The following is a 25,092-nucleotide window of genomic DNA, read 5'->3' as shown; positions in this document are numbered from 1 at the left end:
CTTCCCTCTTGCTACGTTGCAACTTTCAACAATCTTTGCATCAATCCAAAATTTAACATTCTAAATATCTAATTTATATTCCAAAGATGTAATGGTAGATAAGTTAGTTTTAGTGAGTCAATATAAGTAATGGCTACATATCGGGCGGATGATGGTCACATGAATGTCGTGGCCATTAAGGATCATTGGGTGGTGACTATTGTAGGGGAGTTAATTCAAAGTGGAAGGTGCGGAGTAAGTAACCAAGTCTGCAGAATGAATGCGCCTTATGGAGGCAAGTGTGCTTCCTGCTAGATTTTTTTTTGTTTTTCATTATGTGTTCGATATTCGTATTGGAGCCCAACTAATTCGAATTAGCGCCGGATAGCGCTCCCATCAAACAGATTTTTTCCTCCATCTATAACCACATTTTACCACTATATTCAATAATTATGATTATTACATAATTTGATAGTCTAAAATATAGCTTTAATTATCAATATATATAACTTAAATTCATGTACAAAGTTTAACCAAAAGAAGAAGAAAAAAATCATGTACAAAGAGCTTTAGCCTTGGTGTACTCCGCACATTAGGTGATCACTATGTATATCTCCTTTTGAGGTACTTTTATTGTCAAAGCACCCTTCTAACAAAATAATATTATGTATGATGGATATTATTAGGAATTTTCTCAGAAATACAGTATTATTTTTTCTTTTCCCATGTTGCTTGTCTCTTCTATGTTTCTCTTGTGCTCTTTTGGTTGTTACAACTTCCACAAGGTATTAGCTAGGTATATCTCTCATCATTCATAAGTTCAACTAATTATTTTAATTTGGTATATATTAAAGCAAGAATTTGTAAATGTCTCATCATTTCAATGAACTTCGTTAGTAGTTTCGAAGTAAGAGAAACTTCAAATGATCTCATCACCAATAATAAAATAACATAAAAATCCTCTTTCTTATACATATAACATATTAACTTATGCCAGTATAATTTATAAACATAGTCAGAGTCAAAATAATATCTTAGTGGATACACAAAATCTTTCCCTATCTTCAACAAACCCATATAAAATCTTCAATGCAACAAAAAAATGAATTAAATAGAACTCCATACTTCAAATTTCAACAACTTCAAGGGACACAAGTAGAATTATAAGATACCTTAAGGACGAAGGTAAAGTTATTGTGAAAATAATAACGGTAGAGAAGTGGGACCAATGGTAGTAGGAACAAAGCATTAGATTCTGTCCCTTATTATTTCATCAAACTTTGCGTAAAACTCTCTTAGCAATTCCCATTTTCTTTCTCTCTCATCTCATATTTTCAGGTAACATTTTTCTCACTGATTTTACTTTCCCCGAAAGTATGTAGAATTTATTCAACAGCTAAATTATTTTTTTCTCGTTTTCTTTTACAGTTTTTGCTTATAACAGAAGCTCTTTTTTTTTTTTTTTCGAAAGAAATTCAGTAGATGTTTTTTCTCCCTTCTTCGTACGTAGATCTTCAACTTTATAGTTGAATTTTAGATAAAAGTATACATAAAACTGATTTTTATATACTTACTGACATATGCTTTGTATGAGAGGTTAAATTTGCTTCATTCACCCTTTTTTTTTTTTTTTTTTTTTTTTGTACTGTTCTCCAACTACTCCATCGCTCCTAATTTATGTGGCACCGAATTTCGAGATTTAAATAAGTTTTGTTTTTACAATAATTTTTTATATGTCCTTTAAATATATTTTAAATGATTATATGGTTTTCAAATGTGAAATTTTATTTCAAACAACTTAAAATTTCATGTCTGAATTCACGATTAAAATAAAATAATTTGAGTGTCACATAGAGTATATATCTTTCTCTCTTTGTATGTTTTCGTCATTTATTTTGGTATGCTTTTATTGTCTTGGAATTGTGAAAATTAAGGATGGTTTTTGTCAGTGTCTTGTTAAGAAGATGTTAGCTGTCAGGTCTATAATGTTTTGTTATTGGTGTGCAACAGGTGTTTACAAATGGAGGTGATGCTTAACAACACTCTGCTAACGTGCGCTTCCACTCTTTTAGCATCCAACCAGGTTAGTACATCAGCTAAAAGCTGCCAGTTTTACTTGTTTATACGTTGATTTTTTACCTGGAAAAAAAAACTTATACAGTACCCTGCGACTGTCTAGTTTTAAGTTGTTAATTCCTGTGACGTATAACTACGTAATTTTTTTATAAACATTAAAGAGTGTATGTTTGAATGTAGAGTACTTGGACTCTCGAAATCTGAACTACGTCACATAAATTGGGACAGAGGAGTATTAAAGCTATAATAATAGTATTGTTTTACCATGATCATGTGTAAATTGAAATCAATATCTTATTAATTGATTGTGGTTAACTAATTAAAAGTGTATACTATAAAATATTGAAACACACATTTCGAATCGTGAATGAGTATTTCCTGTGCTCTCTCTCTCTCTCTCTGTCGTTTTTTTTCGCATAAAGTAAAAATATCTGATTGTTCAAAGATAAAGGTTTCCAAAGTTTGGGTTGGGACTTTTTCGCTCTCAGAAATCCAGTGCTTTCCTTTTTTATTTTTGGTTTTTGATTAACCCCTTAGTTTAAAAAATCTGTAGAAAATTCAATAGGTAATTTTCAGAAACTAAGAAACTCAAGAAGATAATGTAAAATATCTAAGAAAGAATTGTGAACTTGTGATGTACTTTTTTTTTTAATCTATTTTTAGAGTGAAAATATGAGGAGGAAATAGCGTTAAACTTTCTCAGTACTTTTTAAATGCGTGCAGTTACTAACGTGCGCCTATATAGTACGGCTTTTCAAAGTGTTCGGAACTGAAACAGAATGTTAATTTGGCTTATATTCCCCTTTTTGGTTCCGTGTTAGTTGATGCATGAGGGTCCCACTAATAATTATATAGTTTGCCACTGCCGATTATGTTAATTCTGAAGAATAGATGCTGCAACTGCTACCCCTTCACAGTGGACTAATCAAGTTTTTAATTACTCTTACTAAATTAGGTATATTTTGGGAAATAATTAAATTCTGGATGAGATTTTTAAATTTGGAAAAGTCTAAATGTGCCTTAGTATCAAAAGCATGTTGAGTAAAACATTGGCTTCTTATTTGGAAAACGAATTGTGAAAAACATGGTTTTCTAGGTTGACTATGTCGTTGGAGAATATTATATTGGAATATTCTATCAAGATATGATTAACTTTATGTTTCCAAATTCGGCTGGCCTCACACACAGGGCCATTTGCACTTTTGTCCCTATTTTGTGCTGGTCTTTAATTTTTGTGCCTCAAAGAAAACAAATTTTTCGCGAGGTATAAATTTATATTTTAACATCATAATATCTCACAAGTTATTCCCCAGGCCCTTAAAGAACGGGTGTCTCACTAGGCATAAGTTCGATTTTTTAATGAAAAAATTTAAAGACCAACCATTTGAAGGACAAAACCGTGCAATTTCTTAACATAGCAATTCATACTTGGGCTGAAAATAGTAGGAGAAGGACCACTCTGAACTGGACCAAATTTTGGGCTCCTATTTTTTAGCTATGGATTTGGACTGAAACTGTCCCCTCTGTCAAGGTCGCAATTCAATTCGCAGAATTGCCCTTCTTTTGGGGTGGTATTTAAATTTTGCCCTTCATATTTGAAATGTTTAAATTTTGCCCGCTAACACCCATAGGTTCCGGGTTCGAACCCATGCCGATCAAAATTTTAAAAAAAAAATTCGCAAAGCGGTTTAAATTTCGTTATGCGCGGCTTTGAGATACACTTGTTAAGTTTACACATTTATCTGGGAGAAAAAAAGATACCTACGCTTATGAAGGCATATATATATATATATATATATATTTATTTATAACTTTGATAATTTTCAAAAGTTATGCTTTTAGGGGCATAACTAAAAAGTGTGGCAAACTTTTAAAAGTATGCCCCATAAGGCATAACTTTTCATGAAGGAATTATCAAAGTTGTATATACCGAAAGTTTAAATTTTGTTATATCACCCATAAGGCATAAGTTTTAGTTATGTTTAACTAAAGTCCGGCATAACTTTGATATATATATATATATATATATATTATCTTTTCCAGAGTAAACTTTTATGTTATCGGCATAAAAAAGTATTTTGAAAGACATTATCAAAAGTTATCGGGACTTTCAACTTAAGGCATAACTTAAACTTTGCCTTATAAGGCAAAGTCTATGCCCACAAGTTCTTGCCTTATGGGCATAATTTTGTTATGCCTTAACTAAAAATTCTGCCCCATAAGGCATAACTAAATTATGTCTTAGGAAAAGTCATCTTAAAGTTATGCGGATCGTAACTTTAGCTTTTCCTTAAAGATTGTATACTATTCGGCATACGCTGTTCCCGATCTGCTTGCGAAATTATTTTTTTATTTTATGCTTGAGCGGGGTTCGAACCCCGAGAACTTCGTGTATTCGCCCACCTTTCCAAGCGAAGGGTTAAAGCGCCAAAATATGAGGGGCAAAATTTAAAGACCACAAATTTGAGGGGCAAAATTTAAAGACCACCCCAAAAGAAGGGCAATCCGCGCAAAAAAATGAATTAGTAATAGGCCCTAGTATGTATTATGGGCCCATTTCAGAATAGATGCACTTGGGCTTATGCCATGAGATTGGCTGGCATGTAGTATGGGTGATGAACATCTATGGACTACTTGTAGTCTATGAAACTTTTTTGTCGTCTCTTTTTCTTGAAAGTTTACTATGTGTATATAACTCAATACTATATATTTATAGTATTCCCTAGAATATTCATGTACAATGATGTCTGCAAATAATTCCAGGATGTTGTTGCGCCACCGTTCGCAATTGAGACCAAAATCAAGGGAGAGCAAAACACAAATGATGAGCACAAAGTAGTTGCTGCTGGTGAGGAAGGTGGAGATGGAAATGACAACGATGACAATGAGAATGGAGAATTTGAGGACGGCGAAGGTGAATTCTCTGATGAAGGGGTTCATGGAAACAATCCCAACAAAAGCAAAGGAAATGCCAAGAAAAGCAATGGAGAAGGTGATGACAATGGAGATGCAGAAGATGAAGAGGAGGGTGGTGATCAAGAAGGTCATGATGATGACGATGACAATGATGATGACGATGATGATGATGGTAATGATGATGATGATGGCGAAGAAGGGGAGGAAGAAGAAGAAGAAGTTGTAGAGGAGGAGCCAGAAGATGATGAAGAAGAGGATGATGAGGAAGAAACTATCCAACCTCCGAAGAAGAGGAAGAAGTGAACGACTGCCTTATGTTCTCTTTGAACAATCTGAACTTAGTTTAACTTGAGAGGGAGAAACATCCATTATGCTTTTTAATTACCTTTCATTTGAAGTTGAAGAGAACTCTGGAACTTTCAGTTGAGGAAACAAAATTATCCCTTCAATTTAACATGTTTCCCAAAGTAAATATGTCTTTCTTTACTTAAGAAGTCAATTGACACCGATGTTTTCTGGTCTATGTTCAATTCCAGTAACGAAGTAATTTTCTGGGTGCATTACAATGAACAATGTACCTCACCTGCGATTTATTTAACCTCCTCAAGCAAAGGTATTCTATTTGGATGTTCTTTACTCATGCAATCAAAGTAGCAGCTTTTAATAATAACAGCTAGAAACGATTAAGATAATGCAATGATGAATCCCTTCTATATCTATTTCCGCTAACCGGCTACATTAAGAATGTTTAACTATATCATAAACATCTTAGAGCTAAAAGTCACATTTATTTGACTTTAGGGTGCTGTTTATTTAATTTACGAAAACGGCTCAAATATGCCATCCAACTATCGAAAATGGCTTCATTTATTCCACTCATCGATAATTTGACTCATTTATCTTATCGAACTATCGAAATGATCATTTATGCCATCACTAGTTATTAAAATGATCTTGTCCATGTCAAATAATTCATTAACGTTTTTTTTACAATCAAGAGTTGACAAGTGACCTCCAACTAAATTATGATTGTGGGTGAGTGGAGTGTATGGATCGAATTTTTTATTAATTTGAGATTTAAAATTGACCTGATTTAATTAAACAACGTAGACCTCTAATTAGAGGTCACGTGTCATCTAGTATTATAAAACTGGCTTTAATGAAAAATGGCATGCATAAATCATTTTGGTAAGGGGCGATGGCATAAATAAGCTAAACTATTGATGAGTGACATAAATAAACCATTTCCGATAGTTTGATGGCATAAATGAGCCAAACTATTGATGATTGGCATAAATGAGCCATTTCCGATAGTTCAATGGCATATTTGAGCCTCTTGTGTTTAATTTAACATGTTGGGCTTAATTAAATTCATCTTCCCCCCTGTATAGTATTCCTTTTTGGTCATATGCGAAACAACTGCACATTCCTATGAGTCTATCCCGGGCAATTTACTTTTGCCTACCAACAACCAAGGAAAGTGCGAAGTTGTTACCTATAAGCTTGCTGCAGAAGCAACAATTGGAATTTGAGATTTTTCATCAGGCGAACAATCGTAGAAGAGCTCATTAGAGGATCAGGCTTTTAACACCTGTGATAAACAGCTTTTGTACACGTTTGGGGAAGGGGAGGATGGTGAGAGCTAAATGGAAAAGGATATCACCAGCATATTCATCTTCTAACCATGGGTGTTTGCTTGGGAGCAAAACCATCACTCTTTCTCTAAAGCTGTATGAGAATATGGTACTAGTAAAATACAGATGCTACGGTTACCATACACAAAGCTAAGACCACGTTCACACTATTTACAATTCGTGAAATGTTAAACTTAGTTTGTCAATTGTACAAGCTTTTCCTTCCAGGAATTGGTGTAGCTCAGAAGCACGTCTCCATCCTCGGATATCTATGGAGCAGCAGAAAAAAAGGGAAGTAAAGTTATTATATGATTAAATCCGAAGAGTCCAAAGAAGAAAATTTTCAGTGTATAACAACAGGTATCTAAATGCTTTAGACATGCACAACTATGATCATCACTCATGATTTCCAGCAGTTCTTATTTGCTTAATACCCGTGATCAGTTCTAAACTTCCTAGGGTACCAAACAAAAAGGTCATCATCTAGAGGTCTTGTCTGCAGCAGTTTTACATCACACACAGAGACACATTTAATGCCACATCATGAACATATATTTACAAAAGACCAGAAACTTGAGTTGCAAGCGTGTAAACTCAGCAATGAAGCCTGGATTAGATTTTGCTAGTATTTTATACAGTCAGACTTCTTTGTAAAAGTCATCCTCTATAACAATATTTCATTATAACGGCCAAGTTTTCGTTGGGACAGGCTTTCATATTATGTTATATTATATGTTTTCTACTATATATCTCTCTAAACAATCAAAAAGTATCCGGACAAACGATGCCGTTATAAAGAGGTTTGAGTATGTATTATCAAATTACTCAAAAAAAAAGACAAACTCAGAAATTAGTAGTCAGAATTTATAGAAATATGAAAAGAACACTATCAGGATATTAATTTGCATGTTATGTGAATGGGGCAAAGAAGCTCAGTTACCTTCACGAGCACTGACACTATTTACAATAAGTAGCCATCCAAAGAAGTGGCTCATTTCTTTGTTGCATCAATAAACATGGCCCGTGTCCAATGTTCAACATCTTCTGTTTGTGAAGGAGGAGGAGGAAAAGGAGGGCGCTCAATGAGATCCCAGCCTTCAATTAAATTTTCATTCCTTCCTACATCAGATACTTCAGCGGCATAATTTAAATTGCCAGTAGAACTTGGAAGAGCATTGTCAAATGTATTTCTCTACAAAGTTAGGAGAGAAGAGAAATTTAATGTAATTAGCTTTGTTGTTAAGTACTTCAAAGTTTATTTATACGAGGGGGAAAAAAAACAAAAAAACATAGTTGCAATACATTATTAGGCCCAGTTCGGAAAGAATCTTCATATTATTATGCCCCAGTTATCATAGTCACTAAAACAAATCCACTAGTAAACTAAGCCGACACAGCCTGAAAACCACAGCAACAATTCCAAAAGATTTTAAGGAAATTGGAGTTGCAGGATTTCTGGATTATCTATACTTTGCAGTTCTTACTAAATTATGTTCCCTAATGAAAAAGTTTCATCAAGTTCTGACAAATTATAGGAAAACTTAATTAACACTAAGGTTGTTCAGTTGATGCCCAACGGAGATATTATCTTTACATACATAAAACCACTTCTGCAGCTAACTCAATTCTTAAAAGGTATGCATAACCAAGAAAACTCAATTCGAGACATAAGAATCGCCTATTGGTATCTGAGTTATCGAAGATCCTGCTTATCATAGACATTTCTTCATTGCCACATTATTGAGTTTATTGTTCCCTAGCATAAGGTCCTTTTTTTTCAACAAACTACTGCATACGTGCGAGAAAGCAAAAAAAAAAAAAAAAAAAAAAAAGGATTTGTAGACATCAATAAACGAAGATCTGTGGTCATCAAGAGTGGATGATGCATTTTACCTCTAATGAAAATTAGGCAATGGCATAATGCTGTACACAAACAAAAATTGAATACAGAAAGCTCATATCTTTTGAAAATATAAACCAATATTAAGACCGATGCATCCATACCAATACTGGCGCAAGTCTACATACTAGTACCAACATTTTCAGTGCCAATACATGCTATGCTGAACTGAATCCAAAAACAGAAACTATACCAATACTGGCACATGTCCACTCTCCATCAAAGTGCTAGATGACCCGGCTGAATCTACATTCCAAACAGATTTGTTCAGTTGTGGGACTTGCTTGGATGCCCTACAAATTATAACACCGAATGACTAAATTACAGGCCACCACTGAATAAATCAGAGATTTCAATGCCATGAGAAGTCAAACTTTTTTCATTAAATAGTATGATTATAGATCTAGAACTATGACACATAAATGAAAGAAATACGTACCTTGAACCAGACATTTTCAAAGAAAAAACAGATCGAACTTCCTTTGAAGAAGAAAGTGTAGCCAACAATCTAGCAAATGTTTCGAAGGTAGAGGCTTCAGCAGGAACTTCTAAACATAATGTGTTGTAACAGTATGCAGTAATGCAAGCAACACTTTTCTTAAGAAGTGCTATGCCTTTCTGCAGATCTTTGTGTGTTTCTATTGAGTGCAGGGAAGCAGAAGCATAGTTGAAACTACTACTATTAGAAGAATCCAACCGAGGTTTTCTATCAGATTCCATCGAGGTAACTCCAAAGTCACTAGAAGTTCCAGAATTACTGCAACTTCTGTCGTACCATGAAGCTTCCCCACCTGAAGAGCAAAAGTTTTGGCGCGGAATAAAAAGTGGGTACTCGCCGCTGCGTGCATTGCATGACTAACATCAGTAAGAAAGTTCTCATCTCTTTAAATGGGAAAAGGAACATGAATTTCTACATTCGAATTAAAGGAATACCTTCTAGACGACGGACGAGCATCCCAGTAAGAATCTCGTTGCCATATTCGAGAACATGAACCCTAATGTAATGAACAAAGAGATAGGAGAAATTAAAAAACAAAACTTGTTCTGGATCCAAAGATAATACAAATATGTTATTGTTTGACCATCTATGTACCGTGACTGACAAAAAAAGCAAGTGCATTCACTAAGTATGAAAGGCACTAGGAAATTCTTTTGCTCTTCCTCTAGCATAAAATAAGTTTCAATAACTCTTTAAATAAAAAATTTTGTACTAAGGAAGCTTTGATAAGTCCCATTAATGTACCTTGAAATTTTAAAAACTTGTTCCGGATTCAAGATAAAACAAATATGTTATCCTTTGACCATCTATGTACCGTGACTCTGGCAAAAAAGGCAAGTGCATCCACTAAGGTCTGAGAGGCATTAGGAAATTGGTTTGCTATTCCTTTAGCATTAAAATAAATTGCAACATTTCTCTAAGTAAGGATTTTTGTACTGATAAGTCCCGTAGTTCCATTAATGTACCCTAAGACATTTGTGGCTCAACTACCAAAAGAACTACAGAAAGTTGTTTGAGCATACCGCAAATCCTGAATTATGAAGTGCAGGCGCACAGACGCAACGAACAACGAGGTTCAAAAGTTGCACCATATATCTGCTTTGAAAATAAAATCATTAGAATATATTATTAACTGGCCTACTTTACCAGCTTTCAAAAAAAAAAAATATATATATATATATATATTATTAACTGGCCAAAATGGTATTCTACAAATAGATGGTAAAAGCATTGGATAATTATCTCAATCTACTCAGCCTGTGGATATATATAGGCAGTGTTTCATTTCAATGACAGAACTACATAACTCAATTTGCTACAGTAAATCCTCCATTTCAATTTATATGGCATAATTTGACTTGGCACGGAGTTTAAGAAAGAAAAAAGACTTGGAACTAGAGGTCTTAAACATGCCATGAGATTTATGTAGCTATAAAAGCATGCTATTAAGGGTAAAATGACAAGTTTAAAGTAAATTGATTCCAAATATAGAAAGGTATCATTCTTTTAGAAGGGGCTAATAAGGAAATAGCGTCACGTAAAATGGACCAGAGGAAATATAAGATTCTAAAATACACCAGATAAACGGCATCCCTAGAAAATGTATGCACATGCATTTCCTATCATGCTTTTGTAATGACTGGATTCATTCTTTGCTGTGTGCACCTAAACCAGCAAGTAGCACTCTTGGCATATCTACAGTAAACTATTCATTTACTTGAAGCACAAAAATGAAGAACTAAGTTCAACTTACTACACATAGAAACAAGCCCTTGGGTCATGAAGAGGGGGGGGGGGGGGGGGGTACACAGCCAGTATTTCATCTTCCAGTGATCATTCCATAAAATAATATCTCTTTTTATTTGGAGTTCTAGGAAAAGCCTTCTTCAAATCTTGTATAGCATAAGGCAATTCGAACCTTAACCAAAGAATCCCCAAATCCATCCAAAAACTGAACAACTACACTCCAAGGCTTTGATAAACCCCTTCCTATAGTTTTACTGACATGAACCGAAATAAACAACCCTTACCTCCAATCCGAAAAGCTTAAGCATATGAAGAAAATGTGAAAAAATCACAGCATAAGAAGAATGCTGAAACCTGACAGTTTTGAAAAGAAAAGACATAGGAGCCTGACAGTAGGCATCCAAAGCATAATTGCTACCCCCTGATAGGGCTGATCAAAATTCTCTCCTACTTGAATGCAAAAAAGGTGCGGGCGGCCAATGATCTACTTTGGTGGAAAAAGCCGTGGCACTCCAAATCATAGAGGCCACAATTACTGGTCACTAACGTATGCATGATAGAAATTGAACACCCAGATGAGATTACGACAATAAACAGAGAAAACTCATATTGCCACTGCATAATGGCTCTGCCTATATTTAGAAACTTGAAAGCTACATTATATGTCAGAAAGTTAATAATGGCGCAGCTGGAAAAGTAACTTATGTAATAACCGAGCAAAAGAAATTACCCTAAAGAAGCACCCAGCTCATCAGATGGAACTGAATGAGGATCAAGTCCTCTTGGCAACCTTGCATTACAGATGCTATCATATTGGCCACTAGATCCATCTTTTTTTTCTCCATCAACTATTACCTGCAGCACAAGATTTGTATGAAACCAAAAATTTGCCCCAAGTAGATAGTCCACAGAGAAAGATCTAGTTCAAAGTCCTCTTTTTGTTCGGCCATCGTAAATACCTAATGGAAACATTACTAAGCATACAAAGTCCAGGTTTTCTTCCTGAATGATACCAAAGTTCCACCCATATACTAACAAGATGACCCGATAGCAGATATAAAACTGTTAACTCCATTTTCTTTTTTCCTAAAACAATCACACCTTTTATATGAGGCAGATTTAAGTTCAAAAAAGAAATGAAGGAATTTATAAGGGCCAAAAGAAAGACTCGGTAAAGCATTTATGGAAAACCAACAGGCTAAGATTCATAATCTCAAAGCGTCAGATACTTTGTTTCAGGAAATGAAGGAACAATGGCACCAATCCAGAACACCCACATGATTAAAATATCTAACTCTGAAGCAGAAATAATCATTTATTTTACATAACCAACAGGGAAGCAGGGGGTTTGAGGGGTGCAATCCCCCATTGAAGCCTATTGCAGTTTTCCTCCCAAATGTTTACTTCAAGTTCAAGAATATCAACAGTTTGCTGATTGAAGAAAAAGGAGATGAAGTGCCCCACCAATTCAAAGGATGAAGTGCCTCACCAATTCAAAGGTAATAAAGCACATACATAATAAGAAAAGCCTAGTGAATTGACTACCATATTGATACTCATTCCATTCTCTGTATTTTTTTTTAGGGTCAAGATAAAGTAAATCATTCCATTCTCTGTAATTTGGATTAAGCAGTGTTTGCCACAATTACCAGCATATATAATTGCTTGAGACTTACACGACGTTGAGGGAATAACTTGCATATCTGTTTTACAACCACGGACTGTTTATGCAAAAGCTCAGAAGTAATTGCCATCTGTGGTTTCGATAAAAGAGAATTAGTAACATGGAAAATTTCTGATATGAGAGTTTGAAAGAAGGAGAATTCCTCACATGCCCAAGATTTTGAGTGCAGATGAGATTAGGATAAAACTTCTCAAGTTGTTCCGCGCGATTTTTTTCCAGCTACAATTTGATTCAGTCATCAGTATTGCTATTTCATCAAACTATCCCTAACAGAATGTGAAATACAAAAGAAGGACTCCATTATACCATCCTTGTAGCTGATCCTAGCAACTCATACTGAACTTTCAGATCATGAGATGTCTTCTCAATTTTTGCTCTCCCTGTAAATACATGTATTAGTGTGCTAGCCAATAGGTTAAGATCTGCATTAAATTCAAATTGAACAGCTGCCATTAGAAGACAGGACCAAAGACCTTCTGAAACTTGATCTTTCTTTTTTTGGAGCCTTTCCCTTAATCTTGCCAATTTTTCATTCCGAGGCACCCTCCAACTAATTTGATCATCGGCCTTACCCTGAAGATGATCAAAATGTTACAAATCAAATCATGGAAAAGTACATGAACATAAATCTTTTCAGTTACAGGTATACCTCGTAACTGAATCTTCTTTCATAAATAATTATTAAAATATACTCGATACAGAATAGAAAGGAGCTTATATCAGTTTAGGATATTGAATATCTACGATAGGTAACATCAATTAGAAGGCAAACATCTGACACTTGAAGTAATCTGTAGGTGGCCAGGCCTATAGGCAGCAAGAAAAAAAAACGACAATCACATCAAGTTTTCAGTTGTTTAACAAGACTGTGCTGTCATTTTTGTTATCAAAAGAAGGATCATAGCAACCTGACATGCATCATACTACTCTCACTTTGCTTATTACTTATGCTTACTTTAGAGCAAATTAGATGCCAACAATAAATCATTTTTCCATTCAGGTCTATTTTATTCCAACACTAATTATTTTTCTTCTTAAGAAGAATATTAGTTCTCCAATTTTTTTAAATTTTTTTCAAGAATAGTAAAAATATTACGAGTCCTCTAAAACTAGGCTCTTTATATTTCACATTTATAATTACATGGATGTACAAGTCTCAAACTAGGAAAAAGAAAAGCTCTAAGAATACGGACGTCATGGAACTACACTCATGTGAGAGCCCTCTGTTTGAAGAACATACTCTTTTTGATCTTCCCTCTACCTTCATTTCAAAGCTAAGACCTAATGAATGTAAAAATAACAATTCCTTAAACCCAACAGGTTGTTATTACTCATATGATTTTTTATCTTCCCTACACTGTTCAAAAGTAAGCCCTCAGACCACATGGATCCCAAGAGATTATAGGTCCTTTCAGAGAACTTCCCTTTGTGTAATTCGATACATTGACGCACTATGGACGGTACATATGGTCTACATAAAACATGGTTAAACTATCTCAACCAATTTTATATCATTTTACCCTCCGTGTGTGTCACTTGCGCCTTCTATTGATTATGAACATATCTAATCTTATCCAATCTTGTATAACTTTATATACATCTTAACATTTGCATTTATACGACATTCATCTTGTGGATATTGTGAGTCTTAAATGCCCCACATTCACTCCCACATAAGTTAACGGTCTTACAACCGTTCTACAAAACCTTTTCTTGACTTTGTTCATTGTCTTCCTATTGTATAGCATAGCACACTCATGAGTCTTGACATTTCCTCCATTTGAACAATCCTACGTTAATTTTATGTATTACATCTTCAACTACGATTCCATTCTCCTGATACAATAAACAATATGATTAAGTTATCCATTGTCGTCTGGAAACTCTTTCAGAAGCGATTATAGATAATTTTAAACAACAACAACAACATACCCAATGTAATCCCACAAGTGGAGTCTCCCTTGGGGAGGGTAGAGTGTATGCAGACCTCACCCCTACCCCTACCTTGGGAGGTAGAGAGGTTGCCCTCGCTCAAGAGAAAGCATAATAAATCAGGTCAAAAAAGGAAATAACGGTAAAGAAACCATGGCAAGATACCATAGAAAGCATGACAAAGCAAAAGGAACAGTAACTACAACAAAATAGTACGATAATCGAAGTACAAGAAACAACAGATAGTGCCAGAAATCGAATGCTGCGACTACTAGTATGGAAGGATAAGCCAGACAACGCTCTACTAACCTTCTACCCTGACGTATTTATATCTCATTTAGATTAAAAGGTGAAAACATCTTCTTAAACAATGTAATAAAAGCATAAGTGATAAACTGAAAGCATAACAAGAAATATTATTTTATAAACCTTAGCCAAGAGTACTTCACTTAATTGGCCACATAATGCGTCCCTCTTTGCCTTGAGTGATTTTAACACAGTTCTATACTCATTCAATCTGCCAAAAACACATCATAATCACTACAATTAGAATCCCGTAAACTTAATATTTTTTATTAAATTTTGTGATAATTACCTGTAATTGACGCAAAGAGTACAAATTGAAGGTAGATTTGAATTCTCACATATATCACAGCAACTCGTTTTTCTCGTCATATTCACTGTTCTCAACCCTAGAATATTATCTACACATAATAATAATAATAAAACCAAAATTCAACAATTATATACGTAAGTTTCAAGCTCAATTACAATTATATTGCGTCGAAGACAAAATTAAGGAAAACTCACCAGAAAAATTAAAATAACTGTAATAATAGTACCTAATTGTGAAGGGGCTATGTTAATTGGGGGATTTAAATATGTGACTTTGGTTAGATATATATAATAATAACGATGACTTTGCCGGAGCTCTGAGGATGAGTTAAGGTTTTTAATTTTAAAATTAAAACTGTGTGACGTTCGTATTATCTTTGAGTGCAAGTTTGAAAGAATTGGGTAAAGCGCTTTCGAATTTTCATTGTAATACGCATGTATTTCACTAATTAATTTTCTTACTTTAATTAAATAATTTAACGTCATTTGGATCATTTTGGTTGGCACTTGGCAGCATGATTTTAGGGTTATTCGGGAGTGGTCTTTAATTTTTATCTTTCGCCTAAATACTATGAGGTTCTAGCTTCAAATTCTGATTAATTCAAAAAAAAAATTGCAGAGCCGTTTAATTTAGAAGAAAAAATTAGGCTTTATTCGGCTTTTGTACAAATCGAAATTTAGTAAAAAAAGAAAAAAATATGCCTTGTAAAATTCGCAAAGCAAACTTTTGCTTTAAGGCAAAATGCGTCTTAGAATTATGCCTTACAAGGCATAACTAAATTATGTCTTACAAGGCGGACTTTACAAGCCTTGCCTTGCAAAATTGGTTTTTCTTTTGACTGAGCGAGGATTCGAACTCAGAACCTCGGGATATTTTTGACTATTTTTTTAAGCGAAAGGCAAAAACTAAAGACCAACGCCTTTGAAGGGCAACCGGTGCAGAAAAATTATGTTAAGTAACTCATAAATTTTGGAGTTTGGTCTGCGGTAGTAAACTTTGCAATACTTGTACCGGTAAATATGTAAGAATTTATATCATTTTATGTTGGGTCAAAATATTATTCAGGTTTATTTTCTAATAAATTAGGAAAATAAGAAGATGGGGTGAAGTGTTGGCCTGTTAAGAAAGCTCAGTCCAGAAGATGAAGGTAGCAAGAAATGAGAATGCTGAGATGGATGTGTTGGCATGCCAGGAGAGATAACATTAGAAATGAAGTGATTCAGGACAAGGTAGAAGTAGTCCCGTGGAGAACAAGATGCGAGAAGGGAGGTTGAGATGGTTCGGGCACGTGCGGCGGAGATCTGCAGATGCTCCAGTGAGGAGGTACAAGAGGTTGGCCGTGGTTGGGCTGAGAAGAGGAGAAGGTAGGCCTAAGAAGTCGTGGGTAGAGGTGATTAGGCAGGATATGGCGCAGCTTCAGCCTACCAAGGACATGACCCTTGATAGAAGGGCGTGAAGATCGAGTATCAGTGTATAGGGTTAGTAGGTTGCGCATAAATTACTTCCCCGTATTAAGAGTAGTAGTATCTTTGTTTTGTCTACTTATTATTAGACCCTAGTACTATCTGATTATTTCTTTCACTCCGTTATCTTATTATTTTTTTGTTACTGCTTATTATTACTGTTTATTATTACTGATGCTTTTTCATCTCCCATTTGTTTTCTCCTTGAGCCGGGGGTCTATAGGAAACAGTCTCTCTACCTGTCACAAGGTAGAAATAAGGTATGCTATACTCTACCCTCTTCAGACCCACCCAATGGAATTTTACGGGGTTGTTGTTGTTGTAAATTAGGAAAATGAGGATTTATTTCAACTTATAGAAAGTGTCAACTCATTACAGATTATAGTTAATTGGGCCGCACAGCACTTGTCTAAAACCCAATTAAAGTAACATCGTGTCTTGTAATTCATTCACATAATGGTGATGCCATTATCTTTTCTAGGCTATAGTCAATTAATAAAGTTCAAATTTAAACGTCTTAAAATGAATTATGTGAGAATGAGATGCAATTGAGCAAACATTAATGGGAGGTCTCAAACATAATCATTCGAGTTGTATCACATTATATTTTTCACACTGGTCTAATCAACATAGTTATTTTATTTATAATTTCCTGGGGACAAAGAAGGATTCATTCGAAATCCAAGGCAGAATTGTTCTACAAGATAAACTGTTTATTTCTATGAAAAATAATTGTCTCCAAAGAAGAACGTCGGAGTAACAAGTTGGAGACAATTTGTAACTGAAACGAAAAGCGAAGAAAACAACATGCGAACATATTAATTTAACAATAAGGTCTTTTTGCCACACTATTTTGGCCATAATGGCTCAAATGGGGTAAATTCATATGACTATTTAGGTCAAATTTAATAATTTATGCTTACTTAATGTCATTTCTATCTTTTCTTCTCAAAGTTTATCTTAATTTAAAATTGTATAATAGAGGTTATGGTGGTTTTTACATAAGTGGCCAAATTTAGGTCAAATTGATGTGACAATTTAGCAACTCTCTTAATTTAAATTGTACTTATTTGTATATGCGGTTTTAGAATTATTACATCAAAACAACTAAAGTATAACATTTATCAAACCTACATAAACCAGTTCATAGCATCTTCGTATAATGTAACTAAATAAAAGTATAGCTTTGACAAATAAAGAAGTTTAAAAATACGGAAAAGGATCGTATTTGTCATTAAACTATTGAAAAGGATTTAATATTACCTTTTTGTCATACAGTCAAACCGCTCTATAATGACAGCGTTTGTCCCAATTTTATGGTTGCTATAGTGAGGTGTTGTTATGTATGTATATTGGCATTTGATGTTTAGATCTCATTTGGTTGTTATAAACAAAAGTACGCAAATAATTATTTTTCTGTATTTTTTATGTTATAAACAAAAACAATATATGTTAATTTTAAAATCTCAATTGATTTTCATATCTCATTAATTAAAAATTGAAAAGACTAATAAATTAAAAACTAGTTTCCATACCGATAAAGAATTAAAATCTAAGGGACATGAATTTAAATATTTCAAGTTTGACATAAGAATTCTATAATTGTAGGTTGTTTCGTAAATTCTAGTCTCTTAGTGATAATATAATGCTTGAATTCACGAAGAATTTTGTCAGAAAATTTAGCAAAAGGGAATTCAATAGCTTTCCCTTGAAGGTTGTTTAAGAGTTTAACAGTTGGCTCTTCAATCCCACCCCAGGCTCTTCATCAACAGTTTCATTGTCACCTTCTGCATCCGTTGTCTCTTATTCTTCCACTCCAAGCAATTGATACAATCATGGTTCGTCTGCCATCTGCCTCTAATCTAATATTACGTACATAGTTACAACATGTCTTTAACCCCGCTCCTTACATAGTCTTACGTTGACTCCAAAGTTTAATTCTTTTTATTTATGTAATTACTTAAATGTTAACCTTCAACCCTGAGTTATGAGGTCTTTTCATTTGCATATTCTTTTGTTTAGCTTAGTCGCTTCTCTTCTCTTCCTATTATTTCCATTTACTTTTGTTATTTGAGTTTTAATAGGTGTTGTATTTATTTACGGCGGTTGATGGGACATCCCTTCACGTCAAACAGAGAGTGTAAGAAGGCCATAAAATGCCCACTCCATCACCTCAAAGTGGTCAAATTGTGGGGGTTGTATAACGGCACATTTCATCTTGAACTCGTTAGGTACTTTTTGGAAAATGCTGTTTCACTCGAGAAAATCATCATCGATCCTACGAGTCCAATTTTCTCTCGCGTCCCCTTGATACTTGAGGAAACCGAACATCAGCAAACTGCAAGAAATCTTGCTAAACTCCAGCTTGAAGGTGAAGTTCCTCCAGCTATTGAGTTGGTGATACTGTAATTTTGTTTATTAACAATAATTATAATAATGTTATTTAGGGCCTTCCCATTTAAGTTTGTGCTAGAGGGGAGATTTGGTTAGTACTTAGTATTATGATTGTATGTCCCACAAGGGGATTATGTACCTGATTTAATTTTATAATTATTTGATCTCATTTTTCTCCTTTGATGGATACTTCTATATTTTTGATTAATTAATGGAGCCGTTCTCTCGAGGGAAGAAATAATATGTTCTCAACAGTAATCAATAGAACCTGAAAGTTATCAAAATTTTTGGGAGAAATGGATGAGTGATCGGGTCGTCAAAGCTCCTTTGCACTCTCATCATCATTAGAAGAATGAGTATCGTCTTTAAATGTGAAAATGACTCAATTGACCCTTTATAATTTAAATAGAATAAAATGACCTTTCAAAGGCTTCTTGTGTGTTATTTGTGAAAAAAATATAAAACTATAAACAAATCTGTAAATAACTAAAAATCAATTGACCAACTATTGCATATTTTAATTTTAGGGAAGGGGTCAAATTTACTCCTATAATTTTTGAAATCGTTCATGTTTAACCTTTATTTTAAGTTTTTAAATAAATTTGCCATCGTCGTTGGCTTATGATCAAATATGCCCCTTTGTCCTAAAAGAATTAACGGTACGGACAAAGTATAAAGATAAATTTGACCATTTCCTCAAAGTAGAGGGGATAAATAGTTCTTCAACATGCTCTTTTTTTGTTAGGGTCAAATTATAGACATATCTCCAAAATCTTTGTTGCCTTGTGTTTATATTGTAGCTATCAAATGTATACATTTTTCACTCCATGTTTGCTCTCTTAAATATAATTTCTGTTATTTTTCTTTTGTCAATATATTTCTTCAAGTAAAGTCATCGAGGCGACTTACTTTACTTATTTTTCAAAGTATAGTTAATTAAGTTTCAAGTTTAGATAACAAAAGATTCAAATTAAATATTAAACTAATTTTCTTGAAGTTTATACTAAAAATAATAGTAATAAAATATTATGAGAGAAACCTTTCATTTTATTAAAATGAAATACTATCGCCGAATCACATAATAAAACTGAAACTATAAATATTCCTATCGCATGATTAAACCACTTAGATAACATCACAATCCACTAATTGGTTCTTTCTTACGTCTCATCACTAATTATATGTTATAACCTATTATAGATAAATTATTCCTAATTTGTGGACTAACACTTGCAAATTTTTCATAGTACTATTTTTATACAACTCACAATATTTTGATTGAAGATGCTTCATTCACTCTAGTACTCCCTCAGTCTTAAATACTTGTCATGTTTTTCATTTACATGCCCCTTAAAAAATATTAATTAAGAAGCGTGTTTTATCTTGATTTATATTTTAAAGTATACTCTCTCTCATTAAATATTCACTCTATTTATGTAATAGAATTGAGATGTTTGTACTCTTTATGTTGATTTGGTATGATGGATAAGCAAAAATAGTGATGGGCTAAAAATTTAGTATCACTTTACCCTTTGTTTGGTTACTAAATGTGAGATAAGTTATCCTAATGCTAAAAAAAGTGATGGGATAACTTATACCCATATGAGGGTGGAATAACTAATTCCGGAATAATTAATTTCGGGATTAGTTATCTCGGGATAACTTGCTTCTAACTAGGGCTGAACACGAAAAACTGAAAAACCGAATCAAACCGATAACCAAACCGAACCGGAAAAAAAAACCGACATTTATTTGGTTTGATTTGGTTTGGTTTTTAAATTTAAAAACCGACTATATTTGGTTTGGTTTTGGTTTCAAGTCTAAAAAAACCGAACCAAACCGACTTTATATATTATTTTAAAAATTAAGTTTGTATATATATGTGTATGTATTTTAATTTTTTTATGAAAACATTACAATTTATATTATGTTTTTATACTCTTGGGCCATGCTTTTTAATTAAACTAATTGCTCTCTTGTTCTTGGCAATACTACCAATTTGTTTTGTGCTTGCTCTGTTCTTGTAATACTACCCATTGCTAAGAATAAGTATGCTCCTGAGTTAGTTTCAGGAGTGAGTGTTCTTGGCAATACTATTTCACATGAGTTTAAATTTAGATAGTGTCTACAATGTATTTTAAAAAACCGACAAAAACCGATAAAAACCGACAAAAACCGAATAGTAAAAACCGATATAGTTTGGTTTGGTTTGGTTTGATAATTTGAATAACCGACTCAATTAGTTTGGTTATTTTTTACATAAAAACCGATCCAAACCGAACCGTGAGCACCCCTACTTCTAACCAAAACGAGCCCTTTAAGGATAATTACTATTAAGGATAAAATGAAAAAAAAATAAATTATCTTATACTTTTAAAATGACAAGTAAACATTTTGTACGTACTTGAAGTCTAAGAAGATGTGCATAAATAAGCATATTGTAAATTGAGAAAATAAGATTTAGAAATGGGTAGGGAGGTAAGTGAGAGTTGTGTAGAGAGTTTACTAACAGAGATCGTGTCTTCATACTGTAATGGCTTTTACGCCGATAAACCTGAACTCGCCGCTCGTCGGATCGAAGCCATCGGTTTTCAGGTCGGCCATCAACTTTCCGAAAGGTAACCCTAATTGAACTATACATCATTTTATAGTGCTAATTTGGTGTATTTCCGGTCTCAATTCACATTTCGAGAGTCAATCAAGTTTTTTCTTTGATCGGATATGCCTTTTAAATATTTTAAGTTGTTAACTATAGTGATTTATTCTGCTTTCACCTTTTATTTGGCGATTTACTGAATATATTGAGGATTCAAGTGCCTAGACAACAATAATTGATCGGGATAGATTATTTTAGAGTCGTAGTTTGGTGTATTTACTAGTCTACTTACTGTGTCATATGATCTGATTTTGGGGATAACTTCTACATCTCTGACCTAATAATTTCTAATTTTATTTTGTAATGACACAAAATTGTGCATTTACTGTAACATTGAGGATTCAAATGCCTAGACAACAATAATTGATCATTTTGTAACGGTAATTTGGTGTATTTTGCTACTATCTCCGTCCCAATTTATGTGGCACAGTTGAAATTTCGAGAGTCAATCCGAGTTTATTCTTTATCCGGAGTTTCTTTATATGCATTTGAAGTTGTTGAAGATTCAACTGCCTAGACAACAATAGTTGAAGTTGATTAGCGTAGATAATTTTATTTGGTGTATTTACTAGTACTCTACTACTTCATGATGTGATTTTTGGGGATAAATCTCATGTTTGCAACAGAGATTTGAGTATGCTTAGTCTCATGACTGTACTATTAGGCTTCGAACTAGGTAATATGTCGGTATATATCTACATTTTAACGACAGAGAAGAATACTTGCTAATTTTATTTGGCATGACACAAAACTTGTGCATTTACTGGAATATTGAAGAGTCAAGTGCTAACTTGGTGTATTTACTACTCTACTTCTCTGTCCTAATTTATGTGGCACAGTTAGAATTTCTCGAGTCATTATTTAGATAACGGAAAAGGCTCAAATAAGCCATCGAACTATCGGAAATGGCTCATCTATGCTACTCGTCAATAGTTTGGCTCATTTATGCCATCGCCGTTACCAAAACGGCTCATTCGTACCATTTTTCATTAATTTGGCTCGGGTTTTAATTAATTTGGGATTTATTATTGGACTGGTTTAATTAAACAACGTGGACCTTTAATTGGAGGTTACGTGTCATATCTGATATTGTAAAAACGGTGTTAATGAAAAATGTCATGAATGAGTCATTTTGGTAACGGCGATGGCATAGATGAGCCAAACTATTGATGAGTGGCATAAATGAGCCATTTCCGATAGTTCAATGGCATATTTGAGCCTTTTCCGTTAGATAATGTTTGCATCTTCCTACTTTGATTTAATAAATCATTATTTAGATTAGAATCTATCCTCATAAGTTTCCTTAGATCTATCTTTATCTTTTAATTAGAGATAACCTTTACTGTTCCAAGAGTCCAGCTTGAGCTGGGTTCTCTATTCTATCAGTGGGACCCATTTGCTCTTGTTTGACACAGTTGACTTGATGAATAATAGTCGATGAATTCATCTCATTATCCTATTTCTCTCTATTCTTTAACCTTTCTCCCTTCTTCCTGCTAGGTGCTACATTAGTTTATTTTTGATAGTGTTGTGTGAAGGTATCTTTTATATCGGGGATTAAGATCAGTGATGTTGTAAGCATACATAACTTGGTAGGCTGAAACTCTAGGCTCCATCTTTCATGTTTTGTCATTTCTTTTGCTTCTATTGAGTTCACGGACTTCTGTGGCTTGTCATCCAAAGTTGCGACCCCAAAGACTGTTAATATACTGTGTCTTCAAAAAAAGAAAAAAAAAAAAAAAGCCTTTTCATGTACTGAGCTCTAGTTTGAAGTGTAATGTAGTCTCTGGATTGTGTTGAGCCGTATTTAAGCTTTTCTGCAGGGAGTGTGGCTTTTAGTTGAGAATATCTGTCACTCTATCTTGATCTCAGTATGATTAAACACTGCTCAATATTACTAAGTTGGACCATGTGTTACCTTTCATGTTTTACTTTCTGTACTACCTCATATAATTATTTTTGCTAGGTATACCATGGATAGGCCCCGGTTCACTGATCATCTGGAGGCTATCAAATTCATATGTAAGGACTTCTGGTCTGAGGTCTTCAAGAAGCAAATAGATAACCTGAAGACAAATCACAGAGTAAGTTTGAATTTGTGCCGTTGCTGCTTAAGAAATAGTGATATCTAACTCCTGTTCCTGTAGGGCACCTTTGTGTTACAAGACAATCGTTTTCGTTGGCTGTCGCGGATGTCAGTTGATCCTTCTATAGACACTCTTGCTTCTATTCAAGACCCTTCAGCCATGGCTGAAAACAAAGCTGCACAAGCCATAGGAATGCATCTCTATTTCCCATGTGGAATCATAAGGGGAGCACTTTCAAACCTTGGAATTCCTTGTGCAGTTTCTGCAGATATATCTAATCTTCCTACTTGTAAGTCTCTTCATTTTAGCTTCTATTATTCCCTTAACTGGAGGAAACTAAGAGCTCCATTTGTATAGAGAGGTGGGCAGGCAAGAAATCTTATCTGATCGGTAATTTTCCCATTGTTTACTTTTGCCTACATCTTGGGCACAATGAGTACTCAAAAGTCCAAGACACTCAAAGGTCATACTTTAATTATTAATTAGATAAAGATATCTCAACACATTTTCACATCACTGTCCTGGCCATTTGGGGAAAGCCTTAATTAGAAACTGGATGGTGACAGATAAATTAAACTATAAGGTAGATTTAAGTGGAAGATTTAAATTTCCTGTTCGCTAAGTATTTCTCTGTTTCAATATATGATCACCGGGTAACTGAAATGTCTGACTTGTGTAGTTGTTCAAACTACTTCTTGTTCGAATTACTTGTGTAGAAATTTAAACTAGTATATATATAGACTCCTTATTTCTTTTATAAATCAAAATATTTTCATTTAATTTCACACCAAGCTGGTGTCTATGGTAGAGGATTTTTATTATTTAAAAAAATCCATCTAACTGTCTATTAAAAGGGCATATTTTGTATACATAAAAAATGCAAATGACAAAGAAAATCCTATTATCTTTAGTTGTTTCTAGACAAATTTGAAGACCCATTGTTTCTCACGTTCCAGTTGTACGGAGGATTTGCTCATAATTATGTGCTTTGTTGGGGTTCTGATGTTACAGGTTCGTTTGTGATAAGAATAAAGGCATGATGGGCTTTTGCAAGAAGTGTATTATCCAAAGGTTTCATGAGCCATTTCTTGTACTTAGCATGTTCAACTCTCTCACATGAATGTCCTGTATTATGTTATGACTTTAGACTCTAAAGAACTGGAATTTTTCAGAGAAATGGAGTTTTTCACATATGAGACAAACATTGTATAGGTATTCTGAGTACAAGCTCTCTTCTTCATGATACTGCAAATTTACATGGACTCCTCTTACTAGCAAACTTCTTGATACAAATTATCTTCAGGTTTTATGATCCATTTCTGTTCTCAATATGTTCAATATCTCACATGAGTGTCATGAATGTCCGGTATTGTGTTATGAATTTAAAGAACTATAGTTTTTCCGAAGAATGGAAGTTTTATCATATGAGACGCATTGTATAGGTCTTCTGAATACAAACGTTCTCCTTCATGATACAGTGAACTTCATGCCACATCTTTCTCCTTGCTTT

At 34.0% G+C, this 25,092-nt stretch overlaps 3 protein-coding genes across 7 annotated transcripts; 2 read left to right on the top strand and 1 right to left on the bottom strand.

Annotated features, from left to right (window-relative positions):
- The first annotated feature begins 1,251 nt into the window (after positions 1-1,251).
- On the top strand, positions 1,252-5,443 carry LOC132033791 (protein bfr2-like). 2 transcript variants are annotated; one of them, XM_059423879.1, is made up of 3 exons: positions 1,252-1,317; positions 1,990-2,062; positions 4,819-5,443. In XM_059423879.1, exons 2-3 carry the CDS (start codon positions 2,000-2,002, stop codon positions 5,272-5,274), a joined length of 519 nt encoding a protein of 172 aa, XP_059279862.1. In that variant the 5' UTR covers positions 1,252-1,317; positions 1,990-1,999; the 3' UTR covers positions 5,275-5,443. The 2 variants fall into 2 exon arrangements, with proteins under 2 accessions (XP_059279862.1, XP_059279861.1); XM_059423878.1 differs by lacking the exon at positions 1,252-1,317 and adding an exon at positions 1,447-1,481.
- Positions 5,444-6,641: 1,198 nt separating this feature from the next.
- LOC132033790 (uncharacterized) lies at positions 6,642-15,402 on the bottom strand. Of its 4 annotated transcripts, XM_059423874.1 has the most exons (14): positions 15,177-15,400; positions 14,962-15,070; positions 14,796-14,883; positions 12,908-13,007; positions 12,741-12,814; positions 12,582-12,653; positions 12,427-12,504; positions 11,481-11,605; positions 10,027-10,099; positions 9,439-9,500; positions 8,945-9,343; positions 8,699-8,798; positions 7,546-7,797; positions 6,642-6,874 (listed from the first exon to the last, which is right to left on the bottom strand). In XM_059423874.1, the coding sequence occupies exons 2-13, from the start codon at positions 15,039-15,041 to the stop codon at positions 7,597-7,599; spliced, it is 1,452 nt and encodes a 483-aa protein (XP_059279857.1). In that variant the 5' UTR covers positions 15,042-15,070; positions 15,177-15,400; the 3' UTR covers positions 6,642-6,874; positions 7,546-7,596. The 4 variants fall into 4 exon arrangements, with proteins under 4 accessions (XP_059279857.1, XP_059279858.1, XP_059279860.1 ...); XM_059423875.1 differs by lacking the exon at positions 6,642-6,874 and having other exon boundaries at positions 7,658-7,797; positions 8,610-8,798; positions 15,177-15,401; XM_059423877.1 differs by lacking the exon at positions 6,642-6,874 and having other exon boundaries at positions 7,660-7,797; positions 8,699-8,751; positions 15,177-15,402.
- Positions 15,403-21,234: 5,832 nt separating this feature from the next.
- LOC132033789 (uncharacterized) lies at positions 21,235-24,898 on the top strand. Its single transcript, XM_059423873.1, has 4 exons — positions 21,235-21,457; positions 23,462-23,579; positions 23,643-23,871; positions 24,594-24,898. Exons 1-4 carry the CDS (start codon positions 21,306-21,308, stop codon positions 24,620-24,622), a joined length of 528 nt encoding a protein of 175 aa, XP_059279856.1. The 5' UTR covers positions 21,235-21,305; the 3' UTR covers positions 24,623-24,898.
- The last annotated feature ends 194 nt before the right edge of the window (positions 24,899-25,092 follow it).

The sequence above is a fragment of the Lycium ferocissimum genome, chromosome 10 (assembly GCF_029784015.1).
Source record: "Lycium ferocissimum isolate CSIRO_LF1 chromosome 10, AGI_CSIRO_Lferr_CH_V1, whole genome shotgun sequence".
In the NCBI taxonomy this organism is placed as follows: Eukaryota; Viridiplantae; Streptophyta; class Magnoliopsida; order Solanales; family Solanaceae; genus Lycium; species Lycium ferocissimum.
The sequence above is the reverse complement of the archived record's forward strand: the minus strand, read 5'-3'. Positions and strand labels throughout refer to the sequence as shown.

Excerpts from the sequence above, each read along its gene's own strand:
- LOC132033791 (XM_059423878.1), top strand. The coding sequence starts at position 1,462 with ATGTTTTTTCTCCCTTCTTC. Across the intron at positions 1,482-1,989 it reads ATGTTTTTTCTCCCTTCTTC|GTGTTTACAAATGGAGGTGA; the intron begins GTACGTAGATCT and ends GGTGTGCAACAG. Across the intron at positions 2,063-4,818 it reads CTCTTTTAGCATCCAACCAG|GATGTTGTTGCGCCACCGTT; the intron begins GTTAGTACATCA and ends AAATAATTCCAG.
- LOC132033790 (XM_059423874.1), bottom strand. The coding sequence starts at position 15,041 with ATGACGAGAAAAACGAGTTGCTGTGATATATGTGAGAATTCAAATCTA. Across the intron at positions 9,344-9,438 it reads GCTCGTCCGTCGTCTAGAAG|CGGCGAGTACCCACTTTTTA; the intron begins GTATTCCTTTAA and ends CAATGCACGCAG. Across the intron at positions 7,798-8,698 it reads GTGGACATGTGCCAGTATTG|AGAAATACATTTGACAATGC; the intron begins GTATAGTTTCTG and ends CTAACTTTGTAG.
- LOC132033789 (XM_059423873.1), top strand. The coding sequence starts at position 21,306 with ATGGGTAGGGAGGTAAGTGAGAGTTGTGTAGAGAGTTTACTAACAGAG. Across the intron at positions 21,458-23,461 it reads GGCCATCAACTTTCCGAAAG|GTATACCATGGATAGGCCCC; the intron begins GTAACCCTAATT and ends TATTTTTGCTAG. Across the intron at positions 23,872-24,593 it reads TATATCTAATCTTCCTACTT|GTTCGTTTGTGATAAGAATA; the intron begins GTAAGTCTCTTC and ends CTGATGTTACAG.